This window comes from Peromyscus leucopus, chromosome 4, assembly GCF_004664715.2.
Source record: "Peromyscus leucopus breed LL Stock chromosome 4, UCI_PerLeu_2.1, whole genome shotgun sequence".
Taxonomy (NCBI): domain Eukaryota; kingdom Metazoa; phylum Chordata; class Mammalia; order Rodentia; family Cricetidae; genus Peromyscus; species Peromyscus leucopus.
Window position 1 is genome coordinate 32,132,519 of NC_051066.1, and position 19,506 is coordinate 32,152,024.

The 19,506-nt window shown below is 35.5% G+C and overlaps 1 protein-coding gene across 2 annotated transcripts in view; it reads left to right on the forward strand.

Annotated features, from left to right (window-relative positions):
- The window catches only part of Galnt13 (polypeptide N-acetylgalactosaminyltransferase 13), a 581,705-nt gene that overhangs the window by 224,142 nt on the left and 338,057 nt on the right, over positions 1-19,506 (forward strand). For both annotated transcript variants that reach the window (XM_028874800.2, XM_028874871.2), the window contains one exon: positions 3,265-3,433. In XM_028874800.2, coding sequence (XP_028730633.1) covers positions 3,265-3,433 — 169 coding nt within the window. The remainder of the gene's footprint in view (positions 1-3,264; positions 3,434-19,506) is intronic.

The window sequence follows — 19,506 nt, forward strand, 5'->3', positions numbered from 1 at the left end:
GAACTTTGGTGCTGGTGTCTGGTGTGTAGATGTTAAGAACTGTAATGTCCTCTTGGAGAATATTTCCTTTGATGAGTATGTAGTGTCCTCTCCTATTTTTCTGATTAGTTTTGGTTTGTAGTCTATTTTGTCAGATATTAAAATGGCTGAACAAATGGTCAACTTGTTTGGAATATCTTTTTCCATCCTTTTTTTCCTCAGGTAATGTCAATCTTTGATGTTGAGGTATGTTTCTTTGATGCAGCAGAAAGATGGATCCTGTTTTCCCATCCATTCTGTTAGTCTGTGTCATTTAATTGAAGAATTGAAACCATTATTCTGAGAGATTTCAGTGAGCATTGTTTGTTGACTCTTGTTTTTGTTTTTGTTGTTGGTGGTGGTGGTGGCGGCGGTGGCGGTGGCGGTTGCGGCGGTGGTGTGTGTGTGTGTGTGTGTGTGTGTGTGTGTGGTGTGTATGTGTGTGTATGTGCATTTTGGGATTATTTATTCCTTATTTTTTTCTTGGATGTGGTTAACATTTGTAGGATCATGTTTTCCCTCTATCACTTTCTGTATGGCTGGATTAGTAGCTAGATATTGCTTAAATTTGGCTTTATCACAGAATGTCTTATTTTTTCCATCTATGGTGATTGAAAGTTTTGCTGGGTATAGTAGTCTGGGCTTGCATCTTGTGATATCTTAGAGTCTTCAGGACAACTGTTCAGTCCCTTCTGCTTTTGGGAGTTTCCATTGAGAAATCAGGTGTGATTCTAATAGGTCTGCTTTCATGTTACTTTGATTTCCCCCCTTGCAGCTTTTAATATTCTTTCTTTGTTCTGTACCGTTAGTGTTCTGATTACTATGTGCCAAGGGACTTTCTCTACTGGTCAAGTGTATTTGGTGTTCTGTCCACTTCTTGTACCTTTACAGGTATCTCCTTCTTTAGGCTAGGAACATTTTTTGTGTGTGTGTGTGTAATTAAAAAACATTTCCAGTGTCTTGGGCCTGGGTTTCTTTTTCCTCGATTTCTATTATTCTCAGAGTTGGTCTTTTCACAGTGTCCCAAATTTCCTGGATGTTTTGTGGCAGGATGTTTTTAGATTTAACTTTGTTTTTTTATTCATATATCCATTTCTTCTATTGTGTCTCCACTGCTTGAGATTCTCTATTCCATCTTTTGCATTCTGATGGTGTGGGTTGCTTTGAATTTCATGTTTGTGTGCCTAAATTTTTCATTTCCAGATTTCTCAGTTTGGATTTTCTTTATTGATTCAACTTCTCCTTTCAGATCTTGAACTGTTTTATTCATTTCATTCCATTGGTTGTGTTTTCATAGATTTCTCTTTAAGAGATTCATTCATTTTCTCTTAAGGACCTCTGTCATATTCACAGAGGTTATTTTAAGGACTTTGTCCTGTGTTTCTGCTGTGTTTCAATTCTCAGAGCCTATAACACAGTAGATTTGCTGGACTCTCATGGGACATGTGGTCCTGGCTATTGTTAAGTGTGTTAATATGCTATTATCTAGGCATTTGGGTTTGGGTAGATTGTAATTCTCGGTGCTACTATCTGGTCCTGTCTTTGTTGGGTGAGTGTTTTATTACTTGGTTTCTGTTGCACTCTCTGATTCCTAGGAGTGTGTGGTGGCTATGTGTTTTCTGGTTGGCTACTAAGGTTCCTGGATAAAATAAGTTTCTAGCTATTGAGGGCTGACATTTAGGAATACAGATGGGCTGGGGGGAGGGAGTTGGGCAAGCAGTCAACAGGTGGGAGGAAAGCAGGGTTTCCACTGGGCTCTGCTTATTCCCCTAGGAATAGGGGTACAGAGTCAGGAGAGGCCATGCCAGGTAGTCTGCTACAGAACTGAGTGTGTACAGACTCAGGAGAGGCCATGCCAAGCAGTCTGCTACAGAACTGAGTGTGAGCTTGGGTGCTTGGATTTGGATAGAGGGAGATTGAAGATGTTGCTTCTCTGGAAGAGTCATCTGGTGAGATCATAGGGAATGACTGTTGGAGTTGTGGGTGGGATAACAGTGTGAATGGGGAGGATGGTTGGTGGAAAAGATCTACCTGACCCAGTGGATATGGTGATGGAGAGGAGGGGGAGCACAAGTGGTCTTCTACAGGGTTTGGGGTGATACTTGGGGATGGGATTTATAGGAAGAAGAGGTAGAAGTGTGGCAGTTAGGCTGCCTGCCCCCCTGATTGGAGTGGCTTATACGTGCATAGGGAATGCCTGTTGGAGTTAGTGTCAGGGATACAATAATGAGTGGTGAGAAATACTTTTGGGGGGAATATCTGAGTGATTCACTGTAAGTGGGGGATTGGAGTGGGTCCTCTGCTACAAAGAGGGAAATGAGATTGACAGATTGGATTTGGAGGAGAGGAGAGAGATGAAGATCTTCATTTAGGCTCCTTGATTCTCTGGACAAAGTTCACCTTATTTTAATTTAGTATAATGATATCAATGGTGAGTAGTGTGTTAAATGTGCATTCACATCAACTGGAATCATGATTTATTGTGGATTAAACATTATCTGTCTATCTATCTATCTATCTATCTATCTATCTATCTATCATCTATCTATCTATCTACCTACCTATCATCCATCATTTATCAGTCTAGATACATGTAGGTATATATGCATTGAAACATATATTTTAGAACAGGAAGGCAGTTTAGTGTATTGATTACTTGGAAGAAATGACAAGAACATTTGTGTGCATATCAAATCTCAAGTTCTGCTAATGAATTGCCAAGCCCTGGTATTTCACGAGTTTTCAAGTATGAAGCACCTAGTTGCTGTGGCATTTGAAATTGTATTACACCGTTGTGAAGCTTCTTTTAAGCCATTTCAAAATGCTTTGACAAGGGATTAACAATCTTTCTTGCTTTTGTAAATATGTAATTATAAAAGATGTGTTGAAATACCAAGTTATAATAAGATTTGTAGATAATTTAATCTTGGCATATTTTCAAAAGGCCTTTTTGTTTACTTATCCCTCAACTTCATCTGTCTCAGGCAAATATGTTACAAATTTGACAAAAACATTTTAAGTGTCATTTCTTTATGTTGCTTCATTATTAAATATAATAACTGATTGGATTATATCCTGTTTATACTTGGAACATTACATAGAGAGTTTCTGTGTGTAACATATTTTGTAAAAGGTAGTTTAGAATATTATATAATTAAATGCTAATAATACACAACAGAATTTTATTTAAGATGTGAGCTTACTCTGTTCATTATCTATAGGTTTATACCCATGTCTGTCTTACAGCTGTTATTTCAAGAAACCATGAAGGTCCAGGAGAAATGGGAAAAGCTGTGCTTATTCCAAAAGATGACCAAGAGAAAATGAAAGAGTTGTTTAAAATCAATCAATTTAACCTGATGGCCAGTGACTTGATTGCCCTTAACCGAAGTCTGCCAGATGTGAGATTAGAAGGGTAAGTTTGCATGTGCTAGAAAATCTTGTGTTTTTAAACTCCATATTTCACAATTTCTGCTCTGACTATATGGATTTTATACTAACTTGGTTCTTCTTGCTTATGAAATGAATAACTGCCTTTAGTTGAGAAATATGAAATGTTTTCTTCTCAGATAAAGTCAAATACATTACTTAAAAAGGCATTGAAGATTCCAAAGACTAATAAGTATTTATCTATAAAGTCATCTTTGTTTTACTCTATCATGCCCAATAGCAAACAGGATATTTCATAAATTATTTGCATTAAACTTTCTGAGAATGCACCATAAACTTCATTTAGAAAAATTATATGCCAGCACAAAATTAGCCAATTTATTGCATACTTCTTTGACCCTTTAAACTGATTTACTGTTGAGCATGGTTCTACCTGGTCGTAAAGCACTTGCCTAGTATTATCGAGTCCCTTCATTTAATTCCCCATACCAAAATATTTATTATGGGGGTTAGCAATTTATACTGCTATTTTTAATTGATTGTTCAGTTATCATCAATGGAAGATATATTCACTTACTCCTTGAAAAATTATGTTGAAAGATGCAACACTAATGTGATTGACTATAAGGTGGTCTAGATAGCTAAACATATTTTAAATATAGGTTATAAAAATTAGAATGTTTAGTGGTAGTTGTATCACCCCATAGTCTTTGTAAAATGCTCTCAGCAATCAAAAATGATATGTTCTGAGATTTTCGAAAGTTGTGAATTTTCTAAATACAATGCAGATCACATTTCCATTTCAATAGACAGTATTTTTAGCTACACAATGAAATTCTTTATGTAAAACATTTTAATGTAATATTTGTCACTAATAGTAGACTATTTGATCTATATATTGTGTTAATAACAGTATTTTTACTATTTGTATTTTTTTTCTTTTTTGATTTTGATTTGAAAAAACTTAAACCTTATTAAAATTCTGAGGTTGGTGATTAGCACAAGATTTATTTGGTGAATAAGTGAATGATTCCTCATATCACTATATTGTTCTAAAATGTCTCATTCAAGAAAGGAACAACTTTGGCATGGTACCATATCCTAGACGTCCATCATTTGGGAAGACAAACCAAGAAGATATCAGGTTTGAAAACAGCCTGCATCTAGCTAGAAATTTCCAGGCAGACAAGGACACCATGAGCATACAGTGTTTCCAAACCTCTATGGAGCAGGGAGAAAAGCACAAAGAGTCATGTGGCATGTACACTTTTGTGGCTCAGGAAATAGATTTTGGTTATTATATATATGCATAATAAATTTCTAAACAGATTATATTTATTTCTATGTGCTTACATTTGCTTATGTGTATTTAGATTTCACATTTTAAAGACATAAGTGAATTATTTTCAAAATGGTTTTGTTCATTTTAGATGCCATTTATTATTGGGTCACAGTATTGGGTGCATTTATTTTATATATATATATATATATATATATATATATATATATATATGTAAATGTCATGCTTCTGGATTTCAGAAAGCTATGAAATTGTTTCCAACTTTTAAAATAGTTACTTCTAGGTGTCATAAATTTTATGACAGATCTATAAATAATGAGATAAGAGAGACATGTTTGTTGGTGAAAAGGAAAAGCCACAACACAAACAACAGCAGCAAAGTCTACATTTAAGATATTTTTAAGCAATAAATACTTAATATCTAAACTGTGGGACAATTCAGCATGTTTAAATAGAAAGTTTACATTATTTATCAGAAAAGCACATAAAGCACCATATTTACATGGAATTCTGACAGTTAAAAAATATTTCAGGAAATAATAGTGAAACACATAAAGTTCAATTTTAATGTTTGCTTATCTCACACTGTGTTTCATCAGTAACAGCGATGAGCTAGCCTCAGAAGGTCCTAGACAAACCATTGTCTGTGAAATTTCTTGGGGATGGCTGAATGGATTCTTGCATTAATTAATGTACCACTATCGGGGAACAATTAAATTTGAATTCTTACCACAAGTCTAGTATCCAAACTTCTATCTAAAAGTTGGGAAATAACTATATATTCATTTGATCTAGAATATTTATTTTAGATTTCATTAGGCAAAGTCCAATATTTTTCATTTTATTATTTTGTAAATATTTATTTATTTAATTTAAATCCCAGCCACAGATTCTCCTCCCTCCTCTTCTCTCAATCCCTCCCCCTAACCTCACCCACCCTGTACCCCCATCCACTCCTCCTCCCTTTCTCTTTAGAAAAGGGCAGGCTTCCTATGGATAGCAACAAAACATGGCATATCAAGTTGCAGTAAGACTAAGCACCTCCACTTTTATTAAGGTTGGGCTAGGCAACCAATATAAGGAGTAAGCTTCCAAAAACCAGCAAAGGAATCAAAGACAGCTCCTGCTCCGACTGCTCAGAGTCCCATTAGCCTGAACTGTTGATATCCTGTGACCAGGCAAGACTTCCAGTGGAAGAATTAAGACATCAACATAGCCACATCACCTTTGACCTACAGTATGTCCTGCCTATGGGATGTACTGGGGCAAGGGTGCCACAGAAATTGTGAGATTGGTCCATCCTGAGACCCATGCCATGAGAGTGAGTCCACCTAAGACACTGCCTGGAGTACTGGGACCCAGAGGCTGGATGGCTCAGAGACCTAGTATAGAACCAAACATGACCAGAGTGGTAAGAAATTGTTAATATAATGATGTATAATGATATTCTGCTATACTCCTAGATTGATGCCTAGCCTGGTTGTCATCAGAGATGCTTCACACAGCAACTAATGATAACAGATGCACAGAACCACAGCCAAACATTAGGCCAAGCTCAGGGAATCCTGCTGAAGAGAGGCATAAAGGATTGTAGGAGCCAGAGGGGTGAAGAACATCACAATAAAATCCTCAGAAACAATCAACTCAGGCTCATAGGAGCTTACTGAGACTGAACAGCCAACCAGGGAGATTGCATGGGATGGACAAAATCCAATACTTATTTAATTGAATAATAATGGTGATATAGGGGCTGGGATATATTTCAGCAGTAGAATGTTTTCTTGGCATGCTTGAAGCTATAGATTCACTATTTAGCTCTTCAAAAGTAAAGAATGTAGGACTTAAGGAATGAATATGGATATTAGATTACCCACACTAATAATAAATTAATAATTACCCACATGGATGTTAAATAATTAGTTATGTACGTGCATAAAATTTATATATTAAATAGTATGCTGAAAGATCTTCACTTGTGTTTGCGAAGAACTTGAGTTACTACTTAGAAATGAAAAGCCCAATAATTCATTCACATATCTATTCTATTACAAAAAACTGTTTAGAATAAATTGTCAACATTATCTAAAAAAAAAAACACCAAAAAACTAACAAATGTTTACCTAGAATGTCAGTCTACAGATCTACAGATGAAGATTGTGGAAATATCTCAGTCAACAAAGTGCTTGCTTTAACAGCACAGCAACTAGAGTTCCATCCCCAGGATCTGCCTAAAATGAACAGGAATGGCAGCATGTGTCTTCAATCCCAATACATGGTAGGCAAGATAGACAAATTCCCTAGGGAAGAGGAAGGTGGATTCTTGGGACTCATTAGGCTCATCAGCCTCTCTTAATTATAGAGACCCAAAGTCCTTGTGGGAGACCCTTTCTGTTGATACTCATTAGAGATCTGCCTTTTCCTGAACAGGAACAGAGGGCAAGTGGATTGGGGATGAGAATATAAGGAGCCATGGGGAGGGACTTAGAGGAGAGAAGGGAGAGGAAACTACAGCTGGAATGCAAAATAAACAAATAAAATTATTTTTAAAAAAAGCAAGGTGGCAGCCAGGGAAGAAATAACATCTGAGACAGACATCAGTCTCCAGAAAGATGGGATCCATGTATCACATGCACACACAAGAGCAACTTAATGAGCACCACAAACATACACTTTAGAAGATGTGTTCATAGATGTAATTTCAAAAATATTCAGCTTTCAGTGAAGAAAGGATAAGTAAAATTATTCATGTGGAGGCAAACTTTATAAAATTGACACATTAGAACCAAATTCTCATTCAAGGGGTTTTACATATTCATTGTAGTAACTAATATATTTAATTTGTAAATAAATAACCTATATTTTTATATTACAGTAAATTATGTCAACAGTTACACCCAGTCTGTTCTTTTTCCTTTAACTACACTGTATGCGCACACACACACACACACACACACACACACACACACAAACACACACACACACAAACACACACACAGCCACTCAGACCCAGTAAACACACAGAGACTTATATTACTTATAAACTTTATGGCCATGACAGGCTTCTTGCTATCTAGTTCTTATATCTTAAATTAACCCATTTCTATTAATCTATAAGTTGCCATGTGGCTTATGGGTTCCCAGTGCTTTACATCTTACTTCTCATGGTGGCAGCGCCTGGCAGCGTCTTCTCTCTGCTTATCCTGCCTATACTATACTTCCTGCCTGGCTACTGGCCAATCAGTGTTTTATTTATCAATCAATCAAAGCAACACATTCACAGCATACAAAAAGACATTCCCAGCATACATACACACTTGAGAGAGAAATCCTAAAATTCTGACTTAGAATGTTGGAAATGGTTAAACTGGCATGATGAATACTATTCATATTTCATATGTTTAGTAATTAAATGCTTCTGTATCAAGAAAATAAATAAATACAGGTCATTTTGTCCACTTTTAATATATTTTTTTCTGTTAATATTTGGAGAAGTGGGATGAATAAAGAAAGCTCTTGAGTGGTACTAAGTATGTTGTGTGGATCACCTGTTCCCTGGAATTACAACCAATGAGAGAAATAAGTGTAGGAATCAGAGAGGGGAGCCTCTTTAATAAATGTGGTTTGGGCAAGTTGCATATACCTTTAAACACATACATGCCATCTCTTTTTTTCTTAATCATCTGTAGAATAGCCAAGTGGTGGTGGAGCATGGCTTTAATCACAGCACTGGGGAGGCAGAGGCAGGTGGGTCTCTGTAAATTCAAGGTCAGCCTGGTCTACAGAGCAAGTTCCAGGACAGCCACGGCTATACAGAGAAACTCTGTCTTGAAACAAATACAAGCAAACAAAAAATAATAATCCACAGAGTGATTAAATACTTTACATACATTAAACACAATGAAAATAAATACATGTATTTCATTATTTTTGAAACAAACTTTTGAAGTTATTTTTGCATAAGGACCAGAAAAAAAATCAACTTTTTTTCTCACTAAGACAATTCAAAATCCAATGATACCATATGTCACTAGCTTTTCTGGAAGTAGCAGATACAATATGAATCTGATGGTAATAGGTGTGCTGGGAACATGATTCCTTTCTACAATGCACAAAATGGGGTGGGGAGGGGCAGAGAGGAAATTGGTCTTTAATCATGGACCCCAGTTGTGCAATTTTAAGACCTGACTCCATGCCTCTTTTCTGCTTCTTTGCAACTCATTATTTTTCTAAGCCACAGATTCTTTTCACTGCTTAGACCCACTAATCAGTCACTCAGCCAACCAGCAAATCCCTGTTGTTAAACTAATGTAGGTAGTCTTTAAAACAACTAAATAATAAGACTGGGCCTGATGAGCAATGAAAACAATTATTTGTTTAAAAACTAATTATGATATTTATAAGCACATTTATAATTGGAAAAACTGATGAGTACAGTTGCCTTAATTTCTTAATGCATATGTAAAATGTTTTCAGTTCTCTGTATTATATTGTTATCTGTGGAATTTTTCATGCCCTCTAGCTACTCTTTTGGATTCAAGAAAACTTTTAAGCTTCCAACTTCTCTTTCTACTCTGCCATTATTTTGGAGTAAGAATTTAACAATTATTATTGAGTGAAAATTTATTAAAAATTTCTAAGCAGTAGAAACAAACTGGCAAAGCTCTTTTCATTTACTAGAATGCAGACATTAACAGCACTCTGAAGGACTGGTATTGAGCTACTTGAAGATTATAATGTAGCTGGCATTTCTATAATAGTTCATGGGTAAAATCAGGAAATAGAGAATTCATTTCAAGCATTTATATCCTAGACTAAATAACTTCTTATGTATGCACACTTGCAAGCTGATAAGGAGAAAAGAGACTGGCAGACTGGCATTAGCCAAAGAAGACTTGTTGCATACAAATATTGAGTAAGTTGTTCATAAAGGATGAAGAGTTTACTCCCTAAAGTGTGAATAAGACATAGTATATATTTTTCTGTTTTCAGTCTCAAGAGTGCCTGTCTATTCATATAGGTTGCCTTTCTCTTCAATTAAAATATGATAAATGTAGCAGTGGTTGCACAAAGGAGAACTAGAAAATGAGAATATTAATTGGATTTCTGATCTCTCTTCCATATCTTTTCTTTTTAATTTGAGAATTACTGTAACTCTCATATGCTGGTGAATTTTTTTCCTGTAAAGATAATAATGACTAGTATAACACTGTGGCATATGTGCTCATGTGTGGAATTAATTTCATTACTCATCTTAAGCTCACCCTCTCCTTCTCCCTGTCCCACCTCTCTCTGTGTATTACCTTGGTGATGGGAATTCTATTATCTTATAAATGTTCTTTCAAATGAAAAACTAGTATAAACCTTTTTATTCATGGTTTGGAACACATTTTAGTACCTCTATAGTCACAGAGCATGCCGCGTCACCTCATATACAATCGACTAGCTTTCCTCTGCCCCCATTGTATAAGCCAGTTTTTGACTTGCTGTTAATTTTTAATGACTATTATAAAACATATGAAACACAAAAGCATCTTATGTGTTCTTCAATCACAGTTCAGTAGTAGTGAGTTTAAAGGAATGTCAGAATGTGCTATCTCCAAACATTCAACTTCATGACTAAGATCAGTTTTACCTGAGCATAACTGAGATGAAAAATAGGCTCAGGTAATGTTAATTGCTGCTTTCCATTCACCTAAACAAGGTGCATACATTTCACTTGTATTGGTATAGTGTACCTCTCATGCAAGGAGGAAAACAATTTGGCCAGCAGAGACGGAGATAGTTTCAAGATAACTTGTCTCAATTGAATATTACTGAATAATTTTTTGTCTTACATTAAATCCTCCCACTTAAAAATTTTTAATTGCAATTTCCCACTTCTGTAATACCCAATCCCCTTTTTTCTTTGTTTTATCATTTCACAATTTATCACTTATTGTTAGAATGATATTCATGAAAACCGCAGTGCTAGTTGGTATATAAGCATCAAATTGCAAAGATACAAAGTGTTATGAGAACAGAAACAGTAACACAGATCTAGCATTACACAAAGCTCACTTTTGGGGGAATTTAGAGTGTGTTCGAGAGCAGAGAGAGATGGGTCCCATACCATCATTAGACAAAGGTGGGCTGTGGTCAGATGGATTTTCTTAAAAAGGTGAAAAAAGCACTCAGTATCAGATAAGCATTCTGGGCTTGGATGGCTAGTGATTCACTCATCTTCTGAATCAGCTCACTTGTTCTACTGGCTTCGAGGTATGTGAGAAAGTGACTAGGTATGCAAAGTGACAGCTACAGCCAAGATGACTACAGTCATGTCAAACATCTCTAAAAGGTCTATAAAGCCACTGCATTTATTTACTTCATTGCAACTTCATTCCTTTCTACAAAAACCTAGATGCCTGCGAAGATTAAGTTATTAACAACAACACTGACATGCCTTTTTTTCTGTGAAAAATTTCCTAATATGCCTTTTGTCAGTTTAGTTTAAAGGCCTCTGCTATGAACTTAAGGGGAAAGGAGATTTTGCCTCTCTACAGTTAACCTTGTGGAGCAACCCATATTCAGAATTCTTGTAATCTTGGGGAATTGAATCTACAATAAGAAAATAACAACACTGTGCATGGTGGCACCCATCTACGATTTCAGGACTTGGGAACTTGAGGAGGACTGATCAGCAGTTTAAGATAGCCTTCAGCTACCAAATGAATTCCAATGTGGACAGTAGAAAACTATCTCTAAATAAAATAAAATAATAATGATTAAATTACACTGTCCCATTTCTTGGCCACCACCATTCTTTTCTCTCTCTATGTGTACTTTGTTACTGTATGTACCACAAATATTTGAAACCATAAGGTGTTTGTCTTTTTGTGACTGACATTTAAGTTCATAATGTCTTCAAATTGCATCCATGTTGTACCATATGTCAGAATTTCCTAAGTGTTTAAGTCAGAATAATATTTCATAGATAGATGATAGATAGATAGATAGATAGATAGATAGTTAGATAGATAGATAGACAGATAGATGGGTGAATAAAAAAATAGATGAGATTTAAATATGACGTTTTGTTTTTTCATACATCAGTAAGTGGACACTTACATTATTTCTGTCTTTTGCTCTTTCCAGTATTGCTAATCTAAACATGGGGGGTGGGTATCACTCTTTGAGAGCCATGTTCAAATTGTTTAGTCATAAACTGAGAGGACTGCTTGCATGATCAATACTCTCCAATTTCCTGTTTTCTGAAGCAGCACCCTAACTTTACAATGCTGCACTATTTACATTTCAGTCCACATGGGTACCTCTTTCCTTAAATTCTCACTACTATTTCACTTTAATTTTAATTCTAATTTTAACTTTAAGTCTTTAATATAGTTTCCCTTTTTTGACACAGGATCTCATGCACCCTAAGTTGACCCCAAACCACTCATGATGTAGCCAATATTGGTTATGACCTCCTAAATCCTCCTGCCTTAACCTTCCAAGTAATGGGATGATGCACATGCATCACCATAACTGGCTTTTTCTTGGTTGTAGTCATCCTATGGTTTTTGTTTTAATTTTCATTCTAAATAGATGATATGAAATGACTTTTCATACTTTTCAACCACTGGTAAGTTTTCTCTGAAGTACATATTGAACTTTGTCCATTTTAAAACTGAGTATTTTTATTTGTCTCTTAGATATATGTGCTCATTATACATTCTATTTATTAATTTTATCAGTCATAAAATTTAAAAACTATTCTCATGTATAGATTCGCCTTTTACTCTGATGATTTCATATTATACACCACAGAATTTTAAATGTTGTCATAGTTTACTATATTTTTCTTTTTGTATTTTATTTTTTAAATATTTTATAACATTTTTATTTTCTGAGATTATATGATTTCCCTCCAAGCCTGCTCATATTCCCCTTTCTCTCTTTCAAATACATACTCTCTTGTTTCATTAATTGTTTTATATATATATATATATATATATATATATATATATATATATATAAACAATTGGTGTTCTTTTCCCAAGGGAATGTGGTTTTAATTGAAGCACAATTATATTATTTTCTCTTCTCCCTTTTCTCCCTCCAACCCCTTTCAGCTACCACTTTTCAAGCTCCTTTTATGAACTTCAAGTTGATAGCCTTCTTTTATTAATGGTACACAAACACACATATATAGATGTATATATATAAACTTTCTGGGCCTATTTTTCTTGTTTGTATGTATGTGGACTCAGGGCTGACCATTCTAAATTGGACAACCAATAAGGGGACTCATTCCTGGAATAGGCTAATTCTCTTTCTCCCAACAGACATTACTTGCCTGTAGTTCTTTGTGAATGGTTGTGACCCCATACAGGTTTTCCCCTCCCAGGTTAACATGTCCATTGTTCTGGTCTTGTTCATGCAGCTGTTTCTTGGAGAGATCTTTACACAGCAAAGTTTCTGGCTCTTGCAATCTTTTTCCCCTCTTTAGTGGTATTCCCTGAGCCTTAAATGCAGGAGCTTTATATGTATCTGCTGGGTGGTGGGCTCCATGATCCTTTCATCTCTGCATGGTGTCCAACTTCAGTCTTCTTTGATAGTCACTTTGATTACGGGTGGTAACTATTCCTAAATTTCCCTTTGTTGCCTATACGGGCTTAAGGATGGGACCCTGTTGCTGCAGACACCATGTGTTTATTAGGACACAGGACTTCAAGAATTTTATATGGAATGAAAGCCTATTTCTTGTGGTCTAGCTTCCATGGTTCCAAAAAATACTATGCAAACTGCCAAGAGAGGAAAGCAGTTAAACAGTTCTACACAGCTGCAACACCTATGGACCACAGCAATTACCAGCATGGTAAAATTTGCATAAAAGTGCAGAAGTGGTACTCATGTGTTGTACTCAACAGCTGTCTAATTGAACATTTACCAGGAGGGAAATCATACCTGCTGCCGGAAAACTAGCCACTTTCCTGAGGCTATCAAGTTCTTATTCCTCAGCCAATAATCTACTTCCACCATTTTGCTAGACCAGCAGATTTCCTAACTACACTTTAAATCTTATCTGTTATTATTTTTAACATATTTAAGTTATTTCTGATCCCAACGTAACCACATTTTTGTTTGTTTTGTTCACTTCCTTTTCATAACTTTATACTTTTATGATATTTATTATTATTATTATATAGTTGTATTTTGGATTAGTTTTATTATTTATATACTTATCTTGAAACAAAGACACTCTGGGACAGGATGGTCATGGATCTCAGATTCTCCTTCCTCGGCCTTTTGAGTGCTATATTATTGGCATATACACATTGTCCTCACTCTAGCTTGCATATTTGGAGCATTAATCTAATATGAGTAATGATCTACTTTCTGAGTACTGTAACCTGGGCAGCAGGGGTGGGGGGGGGAGGGCAGGTAACTCATTCTTTTACATGCAGTTATTTGGTTTTATGCATAGTGTTTGTGAAAAACCTATGTGTCTTCTCCCATTACTTGGTCTTTGCCTCTTCCTTGTGAAAATCAATTGACTTCTGTGGATATCACTCTGTATAAATAAACACTGATTGGCCAGTGGCCAGGCAGGAAGTATAGGCAGGACTAACAGAGAGGAGAAAAGAGGAAACAGGAAAGCAGAGGAGGTACTGCCTGGAGCTGCCGCCAGGACAAGGAAGATGTAAAGTACTGGTACGCCACGAGCCACGTTGCAAAGTATAGATTAATAGAAATGGGCTAAATATAAGAGTAAGAGCTTGACAATGATAGGCCTGAGCTAATGGCCAAGCAGTTTAAATAATGTAAGAGTCTGTGTGTTTATTTTATAAGTGGGCTCTGGGACTGGCGGAACTTGGCAGCGTAAGCTGGAGAGAAATTCTCCATTAACACTTGACTTTGTGTAGAGGTCATATAAGAGAACTATGTCCTACTCTATTTGATAAATCAGACTACCTTTATGCCCACATCACATGTTTTGATGACTGTAGAATTGTGGTTAATTTTGAAATCAGGAAATGTCAAGCATCCAACATTGTGTTTTAACCTTTTTAAATTATGACATTTTCTTCCTCCAGTTTGAAACTTAGCATTCAGGTTTTGTTTGCTGTCTCCTGTTTATATTTAAAATCTTTTATATATCATTTAACATTTATTAATATTCAATGGCAAACATATGAACACTAAGAAATAGATAACTCTCTATTGTACAATGGATTGTCTAATATCTACAACCTATCAGTGTGAATTTAAAAAGAAACATTATACAGAGATGAGGTGAAGGACAGCTTTATGGGAGTTTTATTTGGAACTAGGCTTTATAAGACAGATATATATGAACCCAGGAAAGATAAACTGCAGATAACTTTCTGAGTTATAAGGAAAAAATAATGAAGAAAACCAATGCAGGATATAACAGAACCGGTGAAGCTAGAAGTTAAGAATACTGGTTGCAAATAAACTTAGGTATGCTCCCCTGGCTGTTGTCATTTGTGTACACATAGTTGCCACATATTATGTGAATCATTTTTATTTATATTCTTCATACTTTATTATTTTGGTCTAAAATGTGTTTGTTTTTTAGTAAAACTGTTTGATGACATTAATCATGACAAATTAATGGTTCACATTGTAGTTGTTCACATGCATGGTTTTACCCTGCCCTAATTACATTCCCTCCCAATTTCCACCCTTGTTCTATCTCTTTGCCCCAGCTCCTCTAAAATTCGTTCCCCTTTCTTTTCAGTCTATCTCTTACTTTTCATTCCCATAGATTCCACTTATGACATAAGCACACAAAACTTTTTTCTTTCTGTTTGGCTGATTTTTATTTAACATGATAATCTCTATTTCTATAGATTTTCCTGAAAATGGCATGATGTTAACTTCTTCATTTCTAGGTGAAACTCCATTGTATGTATATGTCACTTTTAATCCAGTAATCTGTCTATAAACCACTAGAAAAATTTCATATCTTGGCTTTTGTGAATATGCCAGAATAAGACAAAAATAGTATGTGAGGGTCACTTTTGTATGCAGGCATCATTTCCTTCACCAAGAGTGATACAATTGGATGTATTTTTAAATTTTTTGGAGGGATATTTTTAATATTTGTATAACTAGAGAATTATAGAGCATGATCAAGTGTAGTTAAAATGGACAGTAGATTTTTTTGTTGTTGTTTGTAGATATATAATGATAGAGAATCAGGAATAATAGCAAAGGATATTTCTCAAAATGAAAATCCCATTTAAAAAAGGTTTTTTTCTAGCATTATAGAAAACTTACCATAGATAGGCCAATCCTGGATGTAGTAAGTTTCTTTATTGGGCATAGTATTTACGTAGTGAGGATTGTGTCACATTCCCACCAGATTTATACTTTCTCACTCCCTTTTCTTCTGCGTTGACCACCTTTCCCTTCCCCAGTTGAAGGCCTCCCTCTTCCCCATCCCCTGAATTATATCACCTCTCACCTATAGCCTCCTATTCCACTCTATAGAGCTTCTTGGCTCCGTGGTCCCATTTACTTTCCTGGTTTCTGCATAACTTGGGTTATATACTTACATCTGAAGATCTATAGCTAGGAACCACAAATGAGAGAGGATATGATGTTTGTCATTCAGGGACTGAGTTGGCATACTCAATAAAATATTTTGCAATTCCATTCATTTACCTACAGATTTCACTTTTCTCTATAGATGAATAGTATTAAATCTTAGATTTATACCACATTTTCATTATCATTCATCAGTTGTAGGCATTTCAGTTCTTTCTATTTTCTGGCTATTGGAAATGAATATGGCTGAGCTAGTATCCGTGGGTATGATGTATAGATGTATGCACACTTTGGATATATGCTAATGAGTGAGACAGCTGGATTTATTTTTAGTTTTTTAAGAATTCTTGGTACTGGATTTCCAAAGTGGCTACAATGAATGGGGGTTTCTTTTTTCTCCCAACCCCATCAGTCAACACTTGTGGGTTATTTTCCTGGGTCTTCACCTTTTTGATTAGGGTAATATTCAAGTTATTTTAATTTCAATTTCCCTAATTGATACAAATGATTTTTCCCAAGGCTTCTCACTTCTCTCTCTCTCTCTCTCTCTCTCTCTCTCTCTCTCTCTCTCTCTCTCTCTCTCTCTGTATTTGTATGTATGTAGGCATGTTTTCAGGGCTGGCCAATTGATGTTGTCTGTTGTTTTCTTTCTTTAGGTCACGTTTAGGCAGGCACATTGGTGTTAGTGAGATTTGGTGGATTTAGCATCTGACATTCCTAGGACATATACTCTCATTGTAAACTTTCTATTCCTCCGACACTTGCAGTCTTTCTGCCTTCTCTTCTACGATGGTCTCTGAGCCTTAGGCAGCACACAGGAGTTGTGTTGTAGAGGCATCAGTCGGGACTGTGATCTACATCATGTCTGTTATTGAAAACCTAGCCAAATGCCTAGGGTTAGTGAAGTCATGGATTTTGCAGGAGAATCTATAACTATCACTTTATTAAACCAGTATAATCCCTAACAAATTGTAAATATTTGCCCTTATACTTGTGGGTGAGTATAGTTTTCACTTTTATCTAGGAAACTTGTCTTTGCAACAGAAAGAGACCATTACAGAAAACCACAATAGAACAAGATGTACAGTTGTTGAGACATGTCTTATTCTTTTAAATTTCATCTTTTGAGAATGCTCTGTTCAGATCATAGCTCATTTCATTAATTGGCTCTTTTTTTTGTAATTCTTTTATTAAGTTGTTAATATATTCTGGATATTAACCTTCTGTCACATATATAGCTGTCAAAGATTCTCTCCTACTCTCTAGGTGTCCTCTTTATTGGATTGTTTCCTTAACTCTACAAGAGGTCCCAATTATCAACTTTTGGCATTTATTCCTGGGCAAATAAAATCCTATTTAGAAAGACCTTCCTACCTGTATTTTTATAAGGTCCTGTGTATGTTTTGTTTTGGCAGCAGTTTGAGTATTTCATGTTTCACATTGATGTCTCTGATACATTTGGGGTTAATTTTTTTTTTTTTTTGCAGAGTGATAGATGCAAATCTTTCATTCTTCTACATATAGACATCAAGTTTCATGACATCATTATTGAAGATGCTATCTTTTCTCCAGTATATGTTTTCAGAATCTTTGTAAAATATCAGATGATTGTAATTATGTGTACTCATGTTAGGGTCTTTTGTTTTGTTCCAAAGACTACACATGTGTTTTTCTTTGTTTTATTTTGCTTTTTTTTGCTACCACACTTTTCTTATTACTATTGTTCTTTTTAATATATCTGAAATATATATATATATATTAATATGTTATGAAATCTTTCCAGCATTGTTTTTTGCTCATCATTATTTTGGATAACTTGACTCTTTTGTGGTTCTACATGAATTTTAGGATTTTTTTTCCTTTTCTGTGAAGAATGTTGTGAAGACTTTTATTAGGATTTTATAGAATCTGTAAATTGCTTTCAGTAGAATGATCATTTTCTTAATATGAATTCTACCAATCCATAAATATGGGCTGCCTTTACATTTTCTAGTGTCTTTCTTGAACTGTTTCTTCAGAGACTTAAAATTTTTATTTTAGATGACTTTCAACAATATGGAATGGTATTATTTTATATTCACCTAAAATTGCATGTAATACAGATCAATGTATCTCTCTTTTCATATATATGGAAGTTATGCCACTTGAGATGATAATGCTCTCCCTAAGAGCCATAAGCTATCTAACAAAAGCCCCACTCTCAGGGGTTGTTGGTCAGGGAAGTTCAAGAAATTCCCCAAACTAAGTAGGCTACCATTATTCCCTTGGTTGTTTCCTAGAAACTGAAGGCAAGTTCCTGTTTCTGAAGACAATATATACTTCAGATACAGGCCTGGGGTATTTGAGCTGGATCTAACCTACAGCCTCATTCCTGAGTATTAGATTTTATAGTACCAGAAGGTTCTACGCAAAGAAAGGAAAGCCACAGCTGTGATGCCTAAAACCACAATGATCACCGTCATCTCTAAAGGTGCAGTAGTAGCTCTAAAATCTTGGTATTAGCCAACAACGGTCTAAGTGAACTTACAGCCCCCTGACCAGTGTGATAATCATTCCTGATAATATAAACCTAACCAACTACCTAAGACCAGTGATAACATGGACCTTAAAGGAGAAACTACTACTGCTGATTTCCTAAACCAGTATAATGTCTAACTGCATTATCAATACTTATCATTATAAGCACAAATAAGTGTAATTTTCAGCCTTTACCTAAGAAAATTCTTTAAACAGTAGACTGAGACCATTACAGAAATACACAGCTAGTTAAAATGCAAAGAACAATTGATCTTGGGGTGCACAGTCTCAGTTTGTATATCTACAACACAACACTATACACAAGGCTCAGGGAATATCATGAAAGAGGGGGCAAATGTTGATGAGCCAGAGGACCAAGAAATCCACTGCAATTATGTGTCTTCTAGATATGTCAAGAAAGCTATAGCCATATCAAGTATGGCTGCTCAAACAAAACTTGAACAGTGGCAATATCACTTAACATGCCAATGTGGATGGTACAAAGAAAATCTCACAGTGCCCCATCCCTCTATGGAGAGCTATATACAATTAATGGATGCTGAGAGAGGGAGAATTAGTCTTCCTCAAGGTAGAGCCTATGCCTCCCAAGTGCTGGAATTAAAGGCGTGTGCCACCTGGCTGCACAACATAACTCTTAATGCTTCAAGTCTGAAGGGGTAGAGATGTGTGGTGTTTTATGTCTGTGGAGTTTTATAAGCAAAAACATG